At 34.5% G+C, this 18,840-nt stretch overlaps 2 protein-coding genes across 2 annotated transcripts; one reads left to right on the top strand and one right to left on the bottom strand.

Moving 5' to 3' along the window:
- Positions 1 to 2,133: 2,133 nt before the first annotated feature.
- LOC132546026 (parafibromin-like) lies at positions 2,134 to 11,363 on the bottom strand. Its single transcript, XM_060209721.1, has 14 exons — positions 11,233 to 11,363; positions 9,299 to 9,404; positions 8,693 to 8,825; positions 8,462 to 8,517; positions 8,232 to 8,314; positions 7,643 to 7,865; positions 7,211 to 7,306; positions 6,522 to 6,591; positions 5,937 to 6,170; positions 5,137 to 5,224; positions 4,861 to 4,998; positions 4,425 to 4,516; positions 3,697 to 3,838; positions 2,134 to 3,513 (listed from the first exon to the last, which is right to left on the bottom strand). Exons 1-14 carry the CDS (start codon positions 11,361 to 11,363, stop codon positions 3,477 to 3,479), a joined length of 1,629 nt encoding a protein of 542 aa, XP_060065704.1. The 3' UTR covers positions 2,134 to 3,476.
- A 202-nt stretch (positions 11,364 to 11,565) lies between these two features.
- LOC132546037 (6-phosphogluconolactonase-like) lies at positions 11,566 to 18,400 on the top strand. The gene is made up of 5 exons (XM_060209733.1): positions 11,566 to 11,692; positions 14,147 to 14,347; positions 15,678 to 15,820; positions 16,310 to 16,450; positions 17,530 to 18,400. Exons 1-5 carry the CDS (start codon positions 11,566 to 11,568, stop codon positions 17,644 to 17,646), a joined length of 729 nt encoding a protein of 242 aa, XP_060065716.1. The 3' UTR covers positions 17,647 to 18,400.
- Positions 18,401 to 18,840: the final 440 nt, after the last annotated feature.

The raw sequence follows: 18,840 nt of genomic DNA, 5'->3' as shown, positions 1-18,840 counted from the left end.
TCTGCACTGCGACGAGCTTGCACTAGCCTTTTAGATTGAAATCAGATTCAGTTATATTCGAACGACTCTTAAAGACTCACAATAGTTCTATATAGCGTCAGAAAGACGAGTCATGCTGTCTCATTTCCGGAACAGAACACCAGAACACTTAAGGAATGCCAAATCTCTGAAGGGTTAGAAAAGTTAGTAAGGGCCAAATCTTCGAAGAGATATAAAGATTGTACAAGGTGATGACCTATGTAGTATACGGAAGAGCCCTCTGCAAACCAAACGCGTTCCAATACCAAAAGCGGAGAAAGGAGATTCCATGCGAACTTCCAGTTACAGCTCGGCAAGTTTCTGAGGATAAGCAAATCTCGCACTACCCTTTACCATCCGAAATCGGTTGAGATGGTAGAGACGCTCAACAAAACTATTGTAAATACGCTTGGCATGTTTGTCCACACTTACCGAACTAACAGGGAAAGTTATGATGGCAGATTACTCAATGGAGCATGAAACCAAGAACTCTCCTAATTGTCTAATGTTAGGGAGGAACGTGATCACTGCGTGATCAGAGGCAAGGGTATTGTGACGAGCAATGTCTGATCTATCAAGCATTTATACATACATAAGATGTAAAACTCAATTTTTTTTATTATACCTACAATATTACTTATTTTAATCTAGCCTAATATTTATCTCTTGTGTGAAGTATTACGTGCTAAGCAATGTATAATTTCAACAAACCACGTATCTCAAATAGCTCTAAAGAATGGGCTAACAGGTTCTACCACTAATGTAATCAAAAGCGAGATGCTGTCATCTTTAAAATATCATCATATTACACTCTCTAGAGATGTTGGTTTTGCTGTTAATCTTGCATAGAATGCTTTAAGAAGAAACAATCAATATGTTCATTCCCATTGTTAATACGGTGATGTATGACAATGTTGTCAAAAGAACCAAGCAAAAAAATATATAAAAAAAGTACTCATGTTAGGAAGTGTATTCAACTTGGCCAACAAATATCTGTTCTGAGCATAGAAAGTCATTGTTGTTCTTTGAAAGTATCTTTGTTATACCACTTAGTAACATATAGTCCTAGTAATAATTTGTAACTTTGTTGTACTACTAAGTAACATAGTCCCAGTAATTATTTGTTACTTTGTTGTACTACTAAATAACATACATAGTAATAATTTGTAACTTTGTTGTACTACTAAGTAACATAGTCCCAGTAATTATTTGTTACTTTGTTGTACTACTAAGAAACATACATAGTAATTATTTGTAACTTTGTTATACTAAGTAACATAGTCCTAGTAATTATTTGTTACTTCGTTGTACTAAGTAACATACATAGCAATTATTTGTAACTTTGTTATACTACTAAGTAACATACAGTCCTAGTAATTATTTGTTACTTTGTTGTACTAAGTAACATACATAGCAATTATTTGTAATTTTGTTACACTACTAAGTAACATACAGTCCTGGTAATTATTTGTTACTTCGTTGTACTAAGTAACATACATAGCAATTATTTGTAACTTTGTTGTACTACTAAGTAACATACATAGTAATTATTTGTAATTTTGTTGGACTACTAAGTTACATACAATAATAGTAATTATTTGTTACTTTGTTATGCTACTAACTAATTAAATATTAACCAATAAAGTGAACTAATTGCACCTGCTGACCAAGTTTCATCTAAATGGGATTATGTTTTGGGAAGTTAGAGCACGGAAATGAACCAACCAATGAAATTAAAGGATACCTCATTAGTATGCATAATTATTAACAGATGACACTGATAGTCAAACTCCGTCTTAATGACCCCAAGATGCATCTGCTGACCAAGTTTCACCCAAATTGGATGATATTTGGGAAGTTAGAACACGGAAACAGAAGTGTGACAGACGGCAGGACGAACAAACGGACGAACCCAAATTAATATCCAGTTTTGGTGAAAGCGGGGGATAAAAATCTTTCACACAGAAGGTGTTAACTTTTCAAGACATAGCCCTCCCTCTTCCAGTCAAAACGTAGTCATGAGACATTTTCTTTAGTCACAAATCCTTCACAGGACATTCCCAGCTAGTATTAGTTCAAACTCAATCTAATACCAAATGTAACACAACAAAAATATTTTTCAAATGAATGTACATTTTATTATCTTAAAACAGATGTATATATGTACAAGTTCATACACAATTATTAGAGTCAGACCTTGTTCACCTCTCATTTTCTCTATATGATTATCACATACTATTAATGAGCACACACCACTCTCCATATCATACAATAAATTCTCTTCCATCTCTCTCCATATCATATCACAAACATATCAGATTCTAACATTATACACAGAAACCTGGACAAACAAATAAAAAGGTATTTAGTACTTATTTTACATGTGTTGGCATTCTATACAAATCCCAACTGAAACATTCCTTGGGTTTCAAAAAAATTATTAGCACATTCAACCTCCATGTTTCCTGTACTGGAGGATCAACACCAAATCCCATCTTTTCTATTAAATAGCATAGCATTCAAGTAGCAATTTTATCTGTTAAATTGTTAATAATCAGTATGACAATTTATATTTCCTCTACTTGTACTGCCTTTTTAATGAAATTGTAAAAAAATACTTATAAAACATAAAAAGGATTAACAGTGAACTTGATTATGATCCAATAATTCCATTTTTGTTCTCAATGAAAGATTTTATTTTTTTTAATGCTTATTTTCTGTCATTGTGAAGATAGACAGAGCACAGATGGGTAGTAAAAGTGAAAGGTATGATTGAAAGAATGTTAGAATGAAACATTTGTTATCTCATTTTTCAAAGATCGGCAGTCATCTGACAAATTAATTATCATAGCAATACCAATTTTGCATGGTAATTATTACTCACAGGCCGAAGGGACGTAACTCTTAATACCCGTCGTCCTCACCCTTCAGTCAGATTGGATATTCACAATAATATAATCCGAGATTCCTTATATCTTATCAGCTTATTTATAAAATCAAGGGAAAGTAAGACATTATTTCATACATACAAATGCTGCCATAAGGGTTTTCTTTATGGTTGGTAAAGCCAAGCTTGCTTTGATGCAGAAAAAGAAATTAGAAAGTTTAAATGGCCATGTGCTCCACATCAAGGATGACTGATTCACAAATTTAATTGCTTTGCTTTGGAACAAAAATTAATGCAGTTGGAAAGTAAAATAAAGCAAGCCTGAAAAAGTATTCTGGAAGAGAAAAGCAAAATATACTTGCATTCCAAAAAACTTTATAAATCATAACAGGCAGAGTAACAACAATTCAAAATCAAAGTCAAAGTCCTTTACATATTTCTAGTTTCTCTTTGCTTTTAAATGTAGCATCAATATGCCATCCTTCCACTCACATTTCCTGTAAGTACCCTTGGTAAAAAAATTCCCAGAATTTATCAGTGTCCTCTCACAATAAGTATTGGTATCATTCACTCAGTGTCGCAGATGAGGCTTGTGTTTGGCCATGTACCTGGAATGAAGCACATATATATATCAGACACAATACTCTAAAACTTCCATGAACATCACTAATGTCGATTTAACTACAATGAAATATAACATTACTTACACTACTACTAGTTACACTATTATAGGTTACACAGGTAGAGTTAGTATATCCAAGACTAGTTGAAGAAAAGGGGAGATAACGTACTTATCAAGTATCTCCCAGACTTGCTGTAGGTTTGCACGGTCAAGATGGCGCTTGTTTCTGTCGAGGGCAACAACATAAACATCCCACTTCTTCACATTATTGTCAATTGGAAGTTCCGCCCACTTCAGATGGAAAGCTTTGACTGGAAAACGATTCGGTGATATTCAGTTAGATAACATCTCATAATACACACATACAACACTTAAACAGTAATTAATACAAGGTACCGGAGAAGTCAATGTCAAAAGCAGGCAAATATTATCTAAATCCCGATACCCTCCACATAAAATAAACCCAACTCATGACCTATCAATCGTTTCTTTTATCAGGCAGAAACTTGAAACATATTTTTGATTTGTTTTTTTTTTTTTTTTGCCCTTATCTAATTAATTACTGCATTTTAGTTTTGAATATTTCAACAATTCCAATCATTTGAACACTGACAGATGGTTATAAAGTTAATTTCTTGATAGGGCTATTGGCATTGCAAGCTGTCATTTCTTAACAGTCTATTATCATTTAAATTATATCAGATACAATAAATTTTGTCAATATTCAGAATGAAAAGCAGTCTTTATTGATCAATAATTTCATTCCTTGCTAGTACATATTTATTTGACCATGACACTTCAAATCTTTAAGTTTAATTACATAAGCATAATTGAATCACAAGTTTATCTCACTTTTTTGAGTAACTAATGGTATATGTGTTTTATACTGAAACTTACTCCTGGAGAAGATTTCTACTGGAACACCGTCCCAAGGCCACCCCTTGAACTGCCATGCTGGTCCTTGTACAAACACAGCTACCACTCGGTCCCTACAAAGTTAGATTAGATTATTAGCATATCTTTATCACCATACAATTCCTCACAGTAGTAGCCATAAGTACAGAGTAGATCATTGTTATTCATCAATATCTTTATCATCATATATCTTTTCATGGTTGTTCCAGTATGCAGGGGTAACAAAAGTTAGCTAGATTAAATATCATATGACCATCATTAAAAAAACTCTTACAAATTATACAGCTGCTCATTACTGAGGCTTCAAAAACTTAATTTTGCTTGTAGTACATAATGTAAATTTGTCTGCAGTATTTTAATTTAAAGAAAATTAAATTAGCGAAAATTATTAGAGTTATCAAGAGGAAATGCGGTATACCAGTCGTCCGGTGAAAGTTTGAGAGGGTTGTCTATGATTCTGTAGGGCACTGTCAAGTTACCAGCCTTGCGACGCTGAATCAGTACTTCATTGTCACGCTTAGTGCCCTGTGCTTTCTTCTCTTCTGTGCTGACAAACCTGTGATAGTAAAAAATTCCGCTATCAATACAAACTGTTCTGTAATTTCAGTAAAAAAGTCTCATTGGTTCCCATCTATTCCTTTCATCAGGAAAATTTGAACTGCTAATTACAAAACTTATTTTGAAAAAGAGGTACCTGTGATCCTGAAGGATATCTTTGGCGTTGAACATGGTGATGATAGAAGTTGTGGCAGCAGGTATAATAATGATGGGTGTCCGAGATCCTATCAGACAACAACACAGCATTAGTACAGTGATTCATTTCATGGCATTAAAAATATATCAAATATTTTAAGAGCATGTGTACAGAGAATTCATTAACTTCCTAGAGTTAAAAAATCAATAGGATATTATCAGTACAGATGTACATAGAAACTTATACAATCAATTGTGTTAAAATTTTCTAATGTATCATCCTTCTACCACTGACTTGCATTTCAATTAAAGGTGTAAAATAGTAAGGAATTTCCTCCCTTCAATATGTCACTATGATTATAAATGGCATTTGTGCCATAATCGTATAGAGCATCACACAAACTTCATTATGTCATTATGTATATAGACCAGGTTTTATCAGGCATACATACGCTACATTGTGAATACTTTAAGCTTTCATCATAATAAGAATTTCTACCATTTTCAGTACACAATAAAGGACAAATAAAGTCACATGATGGTAAATACACCACAGGGCTCTCACACCCCATTTTGGGACTGGGGCCCGGGGCCCTTAGAATTGGGAAAAATGGCGGCATTTTCCTTAGAATTGGGAAAACTTGGGGTCTAAATTGGGAAAAAAAGATACTATTTTGCATTGGGTATTCGGCCCCAAATCTGGCAGATCAAGAGCCCTGCACCAGTAGTGTACAATGATCATAATTTACACTGTGCCATCTTTGACATAACATTTTCGGACAGCTCTACATAAAACAGTACCTTTTTTCTGGTTGGGAGGTGGCCTGGCCTGGGATATTGGACGCGATCCTGGGGTGACAGGAGTGGAGGGTTGTACTTGGTGATGGGAGACATGGTTCTGTTGAGGTGGTGCATGTCTTCGTGGCTCTCTATCTTCCATTGGTTTCTTCTGGTTGGCTCCACCTCCTTCCGTCACAAACTTGAGCGTTTTTCCGTGATAGGTTCCCATAGTATCAATCTTGAAACCCTCAGTCTCTGAATAAGAAATAACTGTGATAAGATTTCCTGTTGCTTGTATGGCACTAGAACCATGACATTAAGATCTTCAAGTTTTTGATAATATATACCATTAAAATTATGACCAAACAGGGTTTTCCATAATTTTGTCAATAGTAGGCTGTGTAGTGAAAGTAGGAGGCTGTCCTGCCGTGTACGTGGTGCCGTGTACGGAACACTATTACGGAACTGGATTGGTGTAGGTGGCCAAATGATCAAAGTAGCCAGTCAAATTGGCTGGCGACCGGCTCTTATGGAAAACCCTGACCAAATAAGTTATCTAAATATCAAAATCATTATTTTTTTTGAAGAATCTATCACCTAACTTACCTTCTTTTCCTTTAAATCTTTCTTGGTCATATCTGCTGTAGGCAGCCACTGGGGGGACACGCTGCTGGGGCTATCAAATCACAAAGAGATAGTTGTTTACTAGACATTATTTGTATGACACGAACAATCTTATCCCTGCCTTGATGAAAATAGGAGCGTAACCCAATATCAATCTGTAAATATCTTCAAGCAAATTAGAAAAAAAAAAAACAAAATTTTACAATGTTACAGCAGCAGCAAATGTTTTTCTGAATTCATTCAGCACAAGATCACAACTTGAAAAAAAATCATCCTAAAATCAAACCGAAAGAAGAAAAAACACCTGAACATGGTGTCTAATGGTCTCAAAATGTAACTGGTCCAGTGGTGAACTGTACCCCTTGCCATTTTAAGCCTTGAATTCAATTTTGTGTAGTTATTACAACTGTATTTGAATTCCATGCTATGTTAAACATAATTGTGATTATTTCAGTCATCAGAATTGTATTTTAGAATTGGCCAAAGTGACGCAAATTAAGGAAATTTACACTCAAGTGATTCAAACATATTTGATCGTAAAATTACATCAAGTTGACCTGGTGAATCAGGATCTGATAAGTTGGCCACTCTAACTTGCAATTCAAAGTGAAAGTTCAGGGAAGTGTTATGTGTTAAATAATATCATTCCTAAATGCCACAGATGTACGTACCACCGAGGGTGTATGTGGTTCAGTATGGTGTTTCTCCTTCCCTTCCTCACGGGCTTTGATAGACTGTAGAATTCCAAACACATTGGCAGCAAAAGTCTGAAAATAACAGACAAATATCAGTTAAGTTCATCAACTACATTGAAACCTTTTTACTCTTAGTCTTTTGAAGAATACAGTACCAGTCTCTCTGTATCCCCAACAATTTACAGAATCTTATTCTGAAAATGAGTTGAGACAACGTATTGCCAGGAAATATGAAAATATCTGATATGTATACAATTTTCCTTGTATCACTGATATGAAAACATTGTCTCTTGTGTGTTCAAAAGTTCACTTTAATCTCAGGGAACTTTTGTACAGCCCCCTTTGTAAAATCCACATAGCTATAAACACTTGAAGTACTTCACTTTAAGTACTGACTGATTGACGTACCTTCCCATTGCTTTGCAGGATACTGGTGCGTGTACGCCACAGACGTTCCCTGCTGACAATATCACGTGTCACGTCCACTTCAGCCTCCACAAAGCTCCTCTGTTCCAGAGCACCAGGAGCCACCTCATCATCCACCTTAATCATTGTCCTCTTTTTAGCCAGACGTTTGGCTTTGATAGCTGCAATCTTCTCCAGGGGCATGGCTTCAGGCAAGGATGAACGTCTGGGCATCAAATAACATTTATTTGAAATAGGAAATAATTGTTGTTCTACAATGAATTTCCACACCTTTCACATACTGTCTTGTGTAAAATCTTTGCATGGAGAAGTTCCCCAAAATGAGTTCTTACAGTTCAAAACTATTTAAAATCATCTAATCATTTTAACAAAGTTCCTTCTTTTATTGAGTCCCTCCTCGTTGGATTCATGACTTAATATTCTCATTCTAGCACATTTTTTAAGCTTGCATTTGGAGACTTTGGTAAAAATAAAACTGATAGCATTACCACATTAACTGTACATGCCCTCCAATTTGTAATACAGACAACCTAAATGGTGAAATAAGACTTCATATTATTTACAAACTTACGATATCTGTTGTAAAACTGAGGTCTCTCGTGTAGCATCAATCTTGTGTATCCAGTTCAGTTTGGCCTGTTGAACTACCTCTTCCTATAAAGATATTTTGTAACAATGAATTTTTTTATCATCATTCTTAGTAAAAATCACTTTGACAAAGTAATGAAAGCTAAGCTTAATTGATGTTGTGATCTGTGATTTCACTATCATAATAGAAAAGCAACTCCATGGAATACAAACCTCCAAACGTGGTTTTTTCTTGTCTGCCTCCCTGCTGTCTTCTGCTCCTCTTTTGACTGCAAGATTTTAAAACAATCTGTACTAAAGATATTCATTATGAATTCAGCAAATATCTAACAGGGATAGAGTTGTGTTGCCACAAAGAATCCATGAATATGTGATAACCCACATCCCCAATCAAGACCTATGAGCTAACAAATTGACCTTTCAGTAAATATTGAATGAACTTACTCTGTGGAGGCCTCTGAAGAGGAATCTCCAAGGGTGCACTTTTGTCAATGCTAGCAGAGGATGTAGTTTCCCCATTGAGATAGCTGAGCAAGTCTTTTCTGTCTGGTCGACGTACAACAGGTACCTCAGCTGCCTAAAATCATTATATAGAAATAGCTTCATGAAATTCTATGAACAAATTTGCATTATAAAATTTAAAGCCATTTCTGAACAGGCTTACGATAAATTTGAATAATTTTCATTATTTTTGCAGTATTTAATCATAACATAAAGATGATATATGGATTAATCAAACGCTTGATTTCGAGCCCAAGGTAAAACTGTAATGGCAGTCTTAGAGCAAGTTTTGCAATCTGATGTTCAATCACCTATTATCAAATCATTTCACTTGAATGAAAAACAAGACATTTTGACATGATCAGGAAATTGCAATACATGGTATACAGCTATATATGCTGCTTAATTTGTCAAATGGAGCTTAGATCTTGTAAAATAAAAAAACGTAATTTCAATGAAATCAACCACAACAAGAACTATATATGGAATTGACCTTATAATACCATCACACAGAGGCAGCCTCCGTGATCAGTGAGTCTTTGTACTTACCGCTGCCTCTCTGACATAAAGTGGATGCTGTAGGTGAACATTTCTCAGCAGGAAAAGTATGCAGTCTAGTGTGTAATATTCTTTGACGATTCCATCTTTGCCAGTACTGGTAAAAAATTTTAAACATAATTTTGATTAAAGACTAAGAATTAAATGAACATTACATGTAAGGTCACGATCAAGAAAGAATTAAGTCACTACATCCAGGAATTATTTGTAAAAATTCCAATAAATTCGGTGTTGATGAGTCTGATGTCAACTTGAGGATGTGTTGTTAATTTTTGAAAGAAAATTACAAATGTACTTGTTTGAAATCAAGTTTTTCTACTTCACATTGAATTGATAAAGACATCATTTTGCAGCATGGTAACAATAGTGCTATTGTCAAAACATGGCTAATAATTCATGACCTGTGTGTAGATATTTTTCTTTTTAAATCACTCAGATTTCTGAACAGGAATATGTTACAGGTTTCTTCCGGCAAAGTAGATGAAAATCATATTTAGTATGGACAGTCACACTAACAACTGTATTGATAAACATGTTACATATTTGTGGTAAATGCTATGGCTGGTGCACAATATTCTGTTCAATAAGAAAAATCTGTCAATTGCTTGTCATGCTCGTCCTGTCTAGTAGTCAAAAGTAGTACATGGACACATTTAATCTTATCAATCTTACCACAAATGTTTTATATGTGAAATAAAACTATTATACTACTAAAAAAGCAGGAAATGTTTCATGTTTTTTTATATCGTCTTGACATTGGTTCTGGACCGTAATGTATTTTGGCATGGACATTTTGTCACTATCTGTTGACCTGCTTGACCTTGCACCCGGATAATTTTGGTTGTTGTAACATGTAACGCTTCAAGAAAAAATGAAAGCTTTTGATTAAAACCATTCACCATAAAATTATTGAACATTTTTTGGCAAATTTGTGAAATTTTTCTTAATATACATTTTCACATGTCAATCATCCTCCCAGATATGATGAAATAACCCATCAATACATCCTCAGATGCCAAAATTTTGTTGCCTTTTCTCAAATAATTGAAATTGACCATTAATAATAAAAGGTCATGCCTCCTGCAATTTTTGAACTTCAGAAATCCTTTCATGCACATCTTACATTCGGAAAATAATGATTTCTGAAAGACCACTTTTGATTACCTATTTCTGATTTTTATTTACTAGCGAGTTGAAGACTGACAGAGGAAAAATTAACTTTATATAAATAGTTTGTATTATAAAAAAAAAGAAGTTTAACAACAATAATGGCTAATTTGAAAAAGGGACCAAGCAAATCAAAATGCATTCAAATGATGATTTTTTTAAATATATATGTACTTCTGGGTAACTATGAGCTCACTCAAGCGTTTCTTTGATTTAGTGATGTCCTTAAAATGGAAGTACAGTCATTTGTCCGAAACACATGTCGGTCATTTCAGGTCAGCAAATTTTATATTGTTTCTGTAGATATTTAAAGAAAAATACTCGTTTCACCGGTCAGTTTTTTTTAAATAAATCTCACAGTACCAACATATTTCAGTTCATTTATTAATTTGTTTGGTGGCGATTCATTGACATAGCGTAGCTAGCGTGAAATGATTCATAAGTGGTCCGAAACTAATGCGCCATAGGTACGTAATTCCTGCCATTTTAGCAGTATAGTGTCATTGCGATATTTAGAATGTGCGATGTCATTTGACCTAACAGTGATCTAATTTTGCTTTCTGAAAAGCATTGACTAAACCCTTCGAGGCATGTATTGATATTGTTACATATAGTGCGCAAGTTTTCTCTTTCAAAATTTCGGAATTCATAAAAGAATTGGCCACTGTACTCGTTTTTGTTTAGCAAATACTGTTGATCGAGGTCTGATGCGCATATCAAATATATGCATCATTACGATATTTTGCATCCCTACTTACCCCCAGACGACATAGTTGGTCTTAACATTGCTTGGCCATGCGAGTTCACCAAAAATGACTTGATCGTCCTTCTCGATAATCTCCTTTTTGTTGATGTTGTACTGTCGAACTAAGCTCAGCACATCCGCCATGATGGTGGATTTACCGGAAATGATATCATAATCTTAAACCAAAAGTGACAGAAAACAACAAAACCCTGTCTTTTTCCTTTACATTACATCGTGTTCAGCAGGTTTGTGGTATTTCTCCTAATATTTCAGATTAAGTATGAAATATATTGATATGAATGTGATTATAAAATTCTAAAATAATTTCTTTTTTTACAGATTCAAAATGGCTGCGCCCATCAGAAATGTCGAAACCTCCGATATAGAGGTTGCAACAAAGTTGTGCAGTTTTGTGGTAGATACGGCAAACAAAGCAATCGAAGAAAATGGGGTGTTCACTGTGGGATTTTCAGGTAAAAGGCGTCAACATGACATGGAAACATGTCGTCTTTTCCTTATTTTCGTGCTAGTAATTGCTTCCCTTCTTACATTGCCCATCACAAGGGCAGATAACCGATAAAAACTAATGATAATACTTAAATTTTATTGCTAAAACCAATAGGCCCCACAATGTAAAATTGAAATATTTCCAGAAATACTTGTTGGCCTCGTGTATTGTAAATGATAATGGTCAATCAACACATGAAAATTGTTCTGGAACTACTCAGCTAATCGGCCTGATATAGTGGTAATGATGTTATGAGTTTTAGTAATTAGAAAACTAAATGACGGACATCTTGGAATTTGACAATTGATTTTAAAATGTGTCAGCCGCTGTTTCTTGCAGAGTATTGGAAGAATCTTTTATACAGTTTCTCATCGGTCATTATTTATGCCTGTTTCATTATTAATGTGATCCAAAGAACAAAATGGCAGACACATGGCCATGTTGGATCTAATTTTTGACATTTGAAGTTTGTTACCCCAGTATTGTTAATTTTTTAAAAGTGTAGGATATATAGGTAGTAAGGTATATGAAAAAGAGCATAGCTTTTGCTTACTTATCACTGAAATGGAGGAAGTGAACGCTATTTATGACAATTTCATTTGTGAGTTTAAAGAAAGGTTAATGTCCAAGTCAGGATGCTTTGGCAAAAATGTAAAGTTGAATTAAGTATTGATTGGTTGATGATTTTTACAGCTGTTTTTTTATTATTATTTTTTTTTGACCATCCAAAGATAAAGGCAACATATATGGAAAGAGAAATAACTTGGTCCAGTCACTGATTTTAACTCCAAAAACTACCAAGTCTTAGAAAAGCTTGCCTCGTGCACCACAGGCACCTGAGAGCTAGGTTGTTATAAAAGAATGTTTATGGTTTGTTATGATTGGACTTTTCTTTTTTGGCATTATGACTGTGCATAGAAGTATATATTTTCTGAATGTCAATGTTTATTAATCAGAAATGAGAAAAATGTATGATAAATGACAATATTTTAATGTCAATAGTTGAACAAAAAGGAGAACAAGTCCAGCTTTGTTAACTTCTAAACTGATTTGGTTAGGAATACATAGAGAGTATTATTGAATTGTTATAAAGTTACTTATAACTTATTATTTCAGAGTGGATCTGTAGTTGCACAATGGTTACTTCTTTTATTTTTAACTCCCTCATCTATCATCCTACATCATCTTTTCCCTTTAAACAACTCTTCTCAATAACAAGTGGACTAAATGTTTTTTAAATTTGGCTGGTATCTTTTTAGGAAGAAGCTTGACAATTATTGTGAAAAAAATAACCTTGATCTATATTCAAGGTCACAGGGATCAGATGTGTTTAAACATTTAAACTGTCTCTTCTCATGAACTAAAAGGCTGAAAGGCATGATGTTTGACTGGTGTGTCTTAGGATGAAGTCTGACTAATTTTTGTGAAAAAAAATGACCGTGATTTATGTTCAAGGTCACAGGGATCAGATTTGTTAATACCATTTAACAACTTCTCTTGAACTAAAAGGCCTTGATGCATGAAACCCGAGTAACTTTGTGAAAAGAAATGACCTTGATCAATGTTCTGGGTCACAGGGATCAGATTAGTTAAATCATTTAAACGATTTCTTCTCATGAACTATAAGGCCTAGTGGCATGATATTTGGCTGGCATGTTTCTAGGATGAAGCCTGACAAAGTTTGCGAAAAGAAGTGACCCTGACTTATATTCAAGATCACATGGTCAAATTTGTTAAAACGTTTAAACAGCTTCTTTTCATGGACTAAAAGCTCTAGAGACATGATATTTGGCTGGTATGTTCCCTGGTTTATATTCAAGGTCACAGGGATCAGATTTGTTAAAACCTTTTAACATCTTCTCATGAACTGAAAGGTCTAGATGCACGATATTTGGCTGGTATGTTCCTAGGATGAAGCCGGACAAAGTTTGCGAAAAGAAATGACCTTGATTTATAGTGGTATACAAAATCACATGGTCAAATTTGTGAAAATCCTCAAACAACTTCTCATGAACAAAGTTTGCACGATATTTGGCTGGTATGTTCCTAGGATGAAGAAATGACCTTGATTTATAGTGGTATACAAAATCACATGGTCAAATTTGTGAAAATCCTCAAACAACTTCTCATGAACTGAAACTCCTAGATGCATGATATTTGGCTGGTATGTTCCTAGGGTGAAGCGTGATAAAGTTTGTGATAAGAAATGACCTTGACCTGTGCTCATGCAAGGTCACAGGGGTCAGATTTATTAAAACCTTTAAAACAGTTTCTTGTCATAAACTAAAATGCCTAGAGGCATGAAATTTGCCTCTTGTTGAAGTATGGAACATAAAATCTGTTTGATAAAAGTCTATTATTTATTTATTAAGATATCCATGTGTCAATGTTGTGATAATTTTTCATTATTTTTGAACAGGTGGAAGTTTGGCCAAGTTTTTATGTAATGGTTTGCCAGGAAGAGAAACGGATTGGTCAAAATGGAGGATATTTTTCTGTGATGAGAGACATGTGCCCCATGATGATCCTGAATGTACCTACACAATCTACCTGACAGGCTTAGTAAAGAAAGTTAATATGGATGAAAAAAACATCTTCCCGCTCAATCCAGATATCTCGGGTAAATATAAATGTTGCATTTAAAAAATGTTTGCTACATTTTGAGGACCAAAAATAACCATTTTTTGTGTAGTCGTGAAGGAAACGAGTTTCTCACACAGTGAATTTTAATATTGCATGTACACATTGTTTCTGGGTACCATTTTTGTATTGGTGTCAGAACAGGCCTTACTGGGTCATTTTTAGCTCCTGTGGCACAAAGTGTCCATGTAGGATCTCTATTGCAGTAAAGCATCTATCTAATAGTAAACATTTTTCTTTAAACAGCTTCAATCTCGTTTTGAAGAAAAACTTAAAGTGACTTGATTTTGTTTTTGTTTTTTGTTTTTCTTTTTCCAGTTTTCCATGGTTTGGACTTTTCTCATAAAAATGGCCTTGACCTATTTAATTTCACAGGTTCAAATTTACATCAAAAGCACCAAAAGTAAAAAGTAAGGTTTTGAAGAACCACAAGGTCTAGATCTAGAGTGGTACCTGTCAATAAATACAGTAAATCTCTGTCTCTCTCTTATCATAATTTGGTTAGTTGGTCAACTCTGAGTGCTTACAATTAATTAAAACATAAAGGATTTTACTTCCAAGTTATATACTGGTATATATGTATAGCTACATGTTTGTGTATAAATGTTTGGCTGTCATTGTCATTGTAGTAATGTGGTTTGTATGTATATAAAATACAGTTATAATTACTTGTACATACAGAATATGACTGTAAGCATTACCCCAAATGGTAACATTAAGGCAATTTTCTAGTATGTTTAAATTCCAAATCACAGAAGTGGTCTAAGATGTTTCTTAATTTTCAAAAAAAGACTATCGAAGATGATTGACTTTTTTCTGTTCTTGAATTATTGCATCTTTTTATCATATTCTTTTGAATATATGAACAAATCAAGAAAATATTCCATTAATTATATGCTATGAGGCTTGCTGTGAAGTTATTGTGTGTATCTGTGTATAAATTAGTATAGTAATCATATAATAATACTTTTTACAGATATGATACTGAGCAACAACTGTCCTGCATTACATATCAATTATCCAGTTACAGCAACATATAAATTTCTATCCATATTTATCCCCTTCAAAATCCTTCAAATGTTGTTAACACACATTATTTTTCACTGTTTTTGCGGTGAAAACTTGAAAGAATTAGACCTCACTAAGTATTACACTAAATATCACACTATTTGGTGTAAATGATAAAAAATACTTGTAGATAAAGCCATACCTTGCCAGAACATCTGACTGTGTACCAAATGGAGACATATCATGTCACACCACTGTGATGATAGGGAGTATACTGATGCTATGTTGTATACCTTATCTAGTTGAGGAAGCAGCTGAAGACTATCTGAAAAAGATTCGGACTGTGTTCCCGGGAGATAGCATTCCAAGGTTTGACATGCTGTTGTTAGGGATGGGTCCAGATGGTCACACCTGTTCCTTGTTTCCTGGACACGCTTTATTAGAGGTATGAGTCTACTTCTACTAGGTCCACTGGACACCCTTTATTAGAGGTCCACTGGACACCCTTTATTAGAGGTATGAGTCTACTTCTACTAGGTCCACTGGACACCCTTTATTAGAGGTATGAGTCTACTTCTACTAGGTCCACTGGACACCCTTTATTAGAGGTATGAGTCTACTTCTACTAGGTCCACTGGACATCCTCTCCTGCATTGCCAGGGGTTTTTTTTCTGGGGGCTCTCTGGGGCCGACTGTAGACCTCATTCTGAATTTCGTTGATTTTTTAATCCAGAAATGTGAAGTTTACTCACATTAGATCAAGAGAATTAATTTTCAATTTTAAGTATTTCATTATATTTCATATTTAATTTGATTTAACTTGGTAACTTGTAGATACACATTGTCAAATTGTTATTCAGAAAAGGTGAAACTGCTGTACATAAAGAATTCAATCTGCAATAAATTGATAGTTCTGTTGGCTTTACTGTTTCAGGAATCGTCTAAAATCATTGTTCCAATTAAGGACTCGCCCAAACCACCTCCAAATCGTGTGACCATGACGTACCCTATCATTAATAACTGTTCCTGCGCTGTATTTGCCTCCTGTGGAGCTAGTAAAGCTGAAATGGTTCAGGTTTGTGACATTGTTCTTACTAGATGTTCAAAACTGTTACCATAGAAACACATTGAAAATTTTTGATTGGTCGAAATTAAGGTATTTTCTGATTAATTTGAAAATTGGTTTGAAAAGATTAAGGATGATAAACAGTTGCCATGGTGATCAGTTGAAGGCCCCTTGGAGGAATCTTGTTGGGTCAACCCATCCAAAACTATTGATGACTGGGGTGTATTAGTCTGCAGTCCTGGCAGTTCCAGTTTATTTTACTCTGTGGAATTTCTTTACTTATATGATTGCTATATATAGCAGCCATTACTGTCCTCTGTTGTATATAGTAAGTTTCTCCTCAGTACTTATTCAGAATATTGGGACATTTGGTAGGGGTCACTAAAACACTGGACAAATAAGACTTCTTCCTTTTGAATCTATCATGGAAGAATCTGTGGTATGAATGTTAAATATGGCTTTACTGGCGTAGATTAAAAAGCTTTTTGACAAAATTGTAATCTTTTATAATATAAGTATCTAGTCCGTTAACTGGGGGTGATTTTAAAACAATATTGTTGATGAAATATGTCACCTGCCCTTGAGACCAGGGGTATTGTACCACATAGAATAATATAAATGACTCTTTGTTTTCAAGCCATGACATATTAAATGTGGCATCACCCTGTGAACAATGGAATTCAAAAATGTATGATTAAAGGGTGTGGTCCTTCCTTGTACCATTGAAGTGGTACTGGGAAATGGAGTTAAATATTTCAAATACTACTTCTTAAGTACAGCTGAAAGGATTTTAACTGCATTTGTATAGTGCATCTCTGGGCACTGTGTATTCAGTGAACAGTGGGCACCTTTGGGTATGACAGTGTTAGGTCCCACTGATTTCCTACTTCATTTCTTGTACTGTATTTTTCGGGTTATAAATCACACTGGTCTATACACCACAGGGCCGATTTTTACTGATTTCTTCAATGTGATCTACATATTAGGAAATATTTGATATGATGATCAAAATTGATGAAAGTGACCATGACTATTTTCTTGATTTAATTAATTGCAAGAGCTTTAACAATGAATGTTTTTATCAACAGAGAGTACTAGAAGGCAAGGAGGAGAACCCCCTTCCTGCTGCTCGTGTACAGCCTACCAATGGCAAAGTGTACTGGTTCTTGGACACAGCAGCAGCATCCAGACTACAATCAAAATGACTAGTAAACAAACAAAGTCGGACATCAAACAAACTTTGATTCTGGATAAAGAATGTATTCTTATAAAATTCTTATAAGCAATCACGATAAAAAAGGTTTCTGATAATAATCATTGCCACGACAACATTGAGAGAATTAGAAAAACTTGAAAGCATGAAAGAACATTATACCTTTCCTAGCTGGCAGAGTATATATCCCAAAGTCATGTTCAGTCAGAACATTTTGACAGCCTGGATGGTTGTATTGTGTAGCTGTTAAGAGGTAGGGTTGTAACTTGTGATTTAATAATGCTTTTTAGGCCTCTCATGAATGTATAGATACTGTAGCAAGTCTTCCAGAGGCCCCTAAAAATGTAGACAAATCTACAGAATGACTCTTAGGGATACTGCACCAGGGCCCACAACTCTGTCATGCAAACTCTGAAAACATAATGACTAATTCACTAACTACTTAAAGTTATCAGGATAGGTATTGTTATGTTATATGACAAGTTATTAACCAGAAATTAAATAAGTTTCTCAGTTTGTAGAGACCATAGGTTTGTACAGTATATAATGTTGTTAATTGTAATGCAAGGCTATGTTGAAGGTATAATGCTGTCAAAGTTTCGCATGATGCTTGTATGAAACAAGTGATGATTAAATTCCATGATCCTGTTACGATGCTGTGAAAGTCCTCGTTAGTTATTCTTGTTATGGATTTGTTTATCATGTAAAATGCTTACAAATAAAAATGCTTTATTCCATTTGATAAATTTTACTTATGGGATTTTTGCTGTTCAAAGCTACCTTTGTGGTGGCAAATGGCAGATACCTTTGTAGTAGAGGTTTTGATATATGGGGATACCTTTGTAGTAGACTTTGATATGTGGGGATACCTTTGTAGGAGAGGTTTTGATATATGGGGATACCTTTGTAGTAGACTTTGATATATGGGGATACCTTTGTAGTAGACTTTGATATATGGGGATACCTTTGTAGTAGACTTTGATATGTGGGGATACCTTTGTAGGAGAGGTTTTGATATATGGGGATACCTTTGTAGTAGACTTTGATATGTGGGGATACCTTTGTAGGAGAGGTTTTGATATATGGGGATACCTTTGTAGTAGACTTTGATATGTGGGGATACCTTTGTAGTAGAGATTTTGATATATGGGGATACCTTTGTAGTAGACTTTGATATGTGGGGATA

The sequence above is a fragment of the Ylistrum balloti genome, unplaced genomic scaffold, assembly GCF_031769215.1.
Source record: "Ylistrum balloti isolate Yb309-2 unplaced genomic scaffold, AGI_CSIRO_Ybal_v1 Utg369874, whole genome shotgun sequence".
In the NCBI taxonomy this organism is placed as follows: domain Eukaryota; kingdom Metazoa; phylum Mollusca; class Bivalvia; order Pectinida; family Pectinidae; genus Ylistrum; species Ylistrum balloti.
The sequence above is the reverse complement of the archived record's forward strand: the minus strand, read 5'-3'. Positions and strand labels throughout refer to the sequence as shown.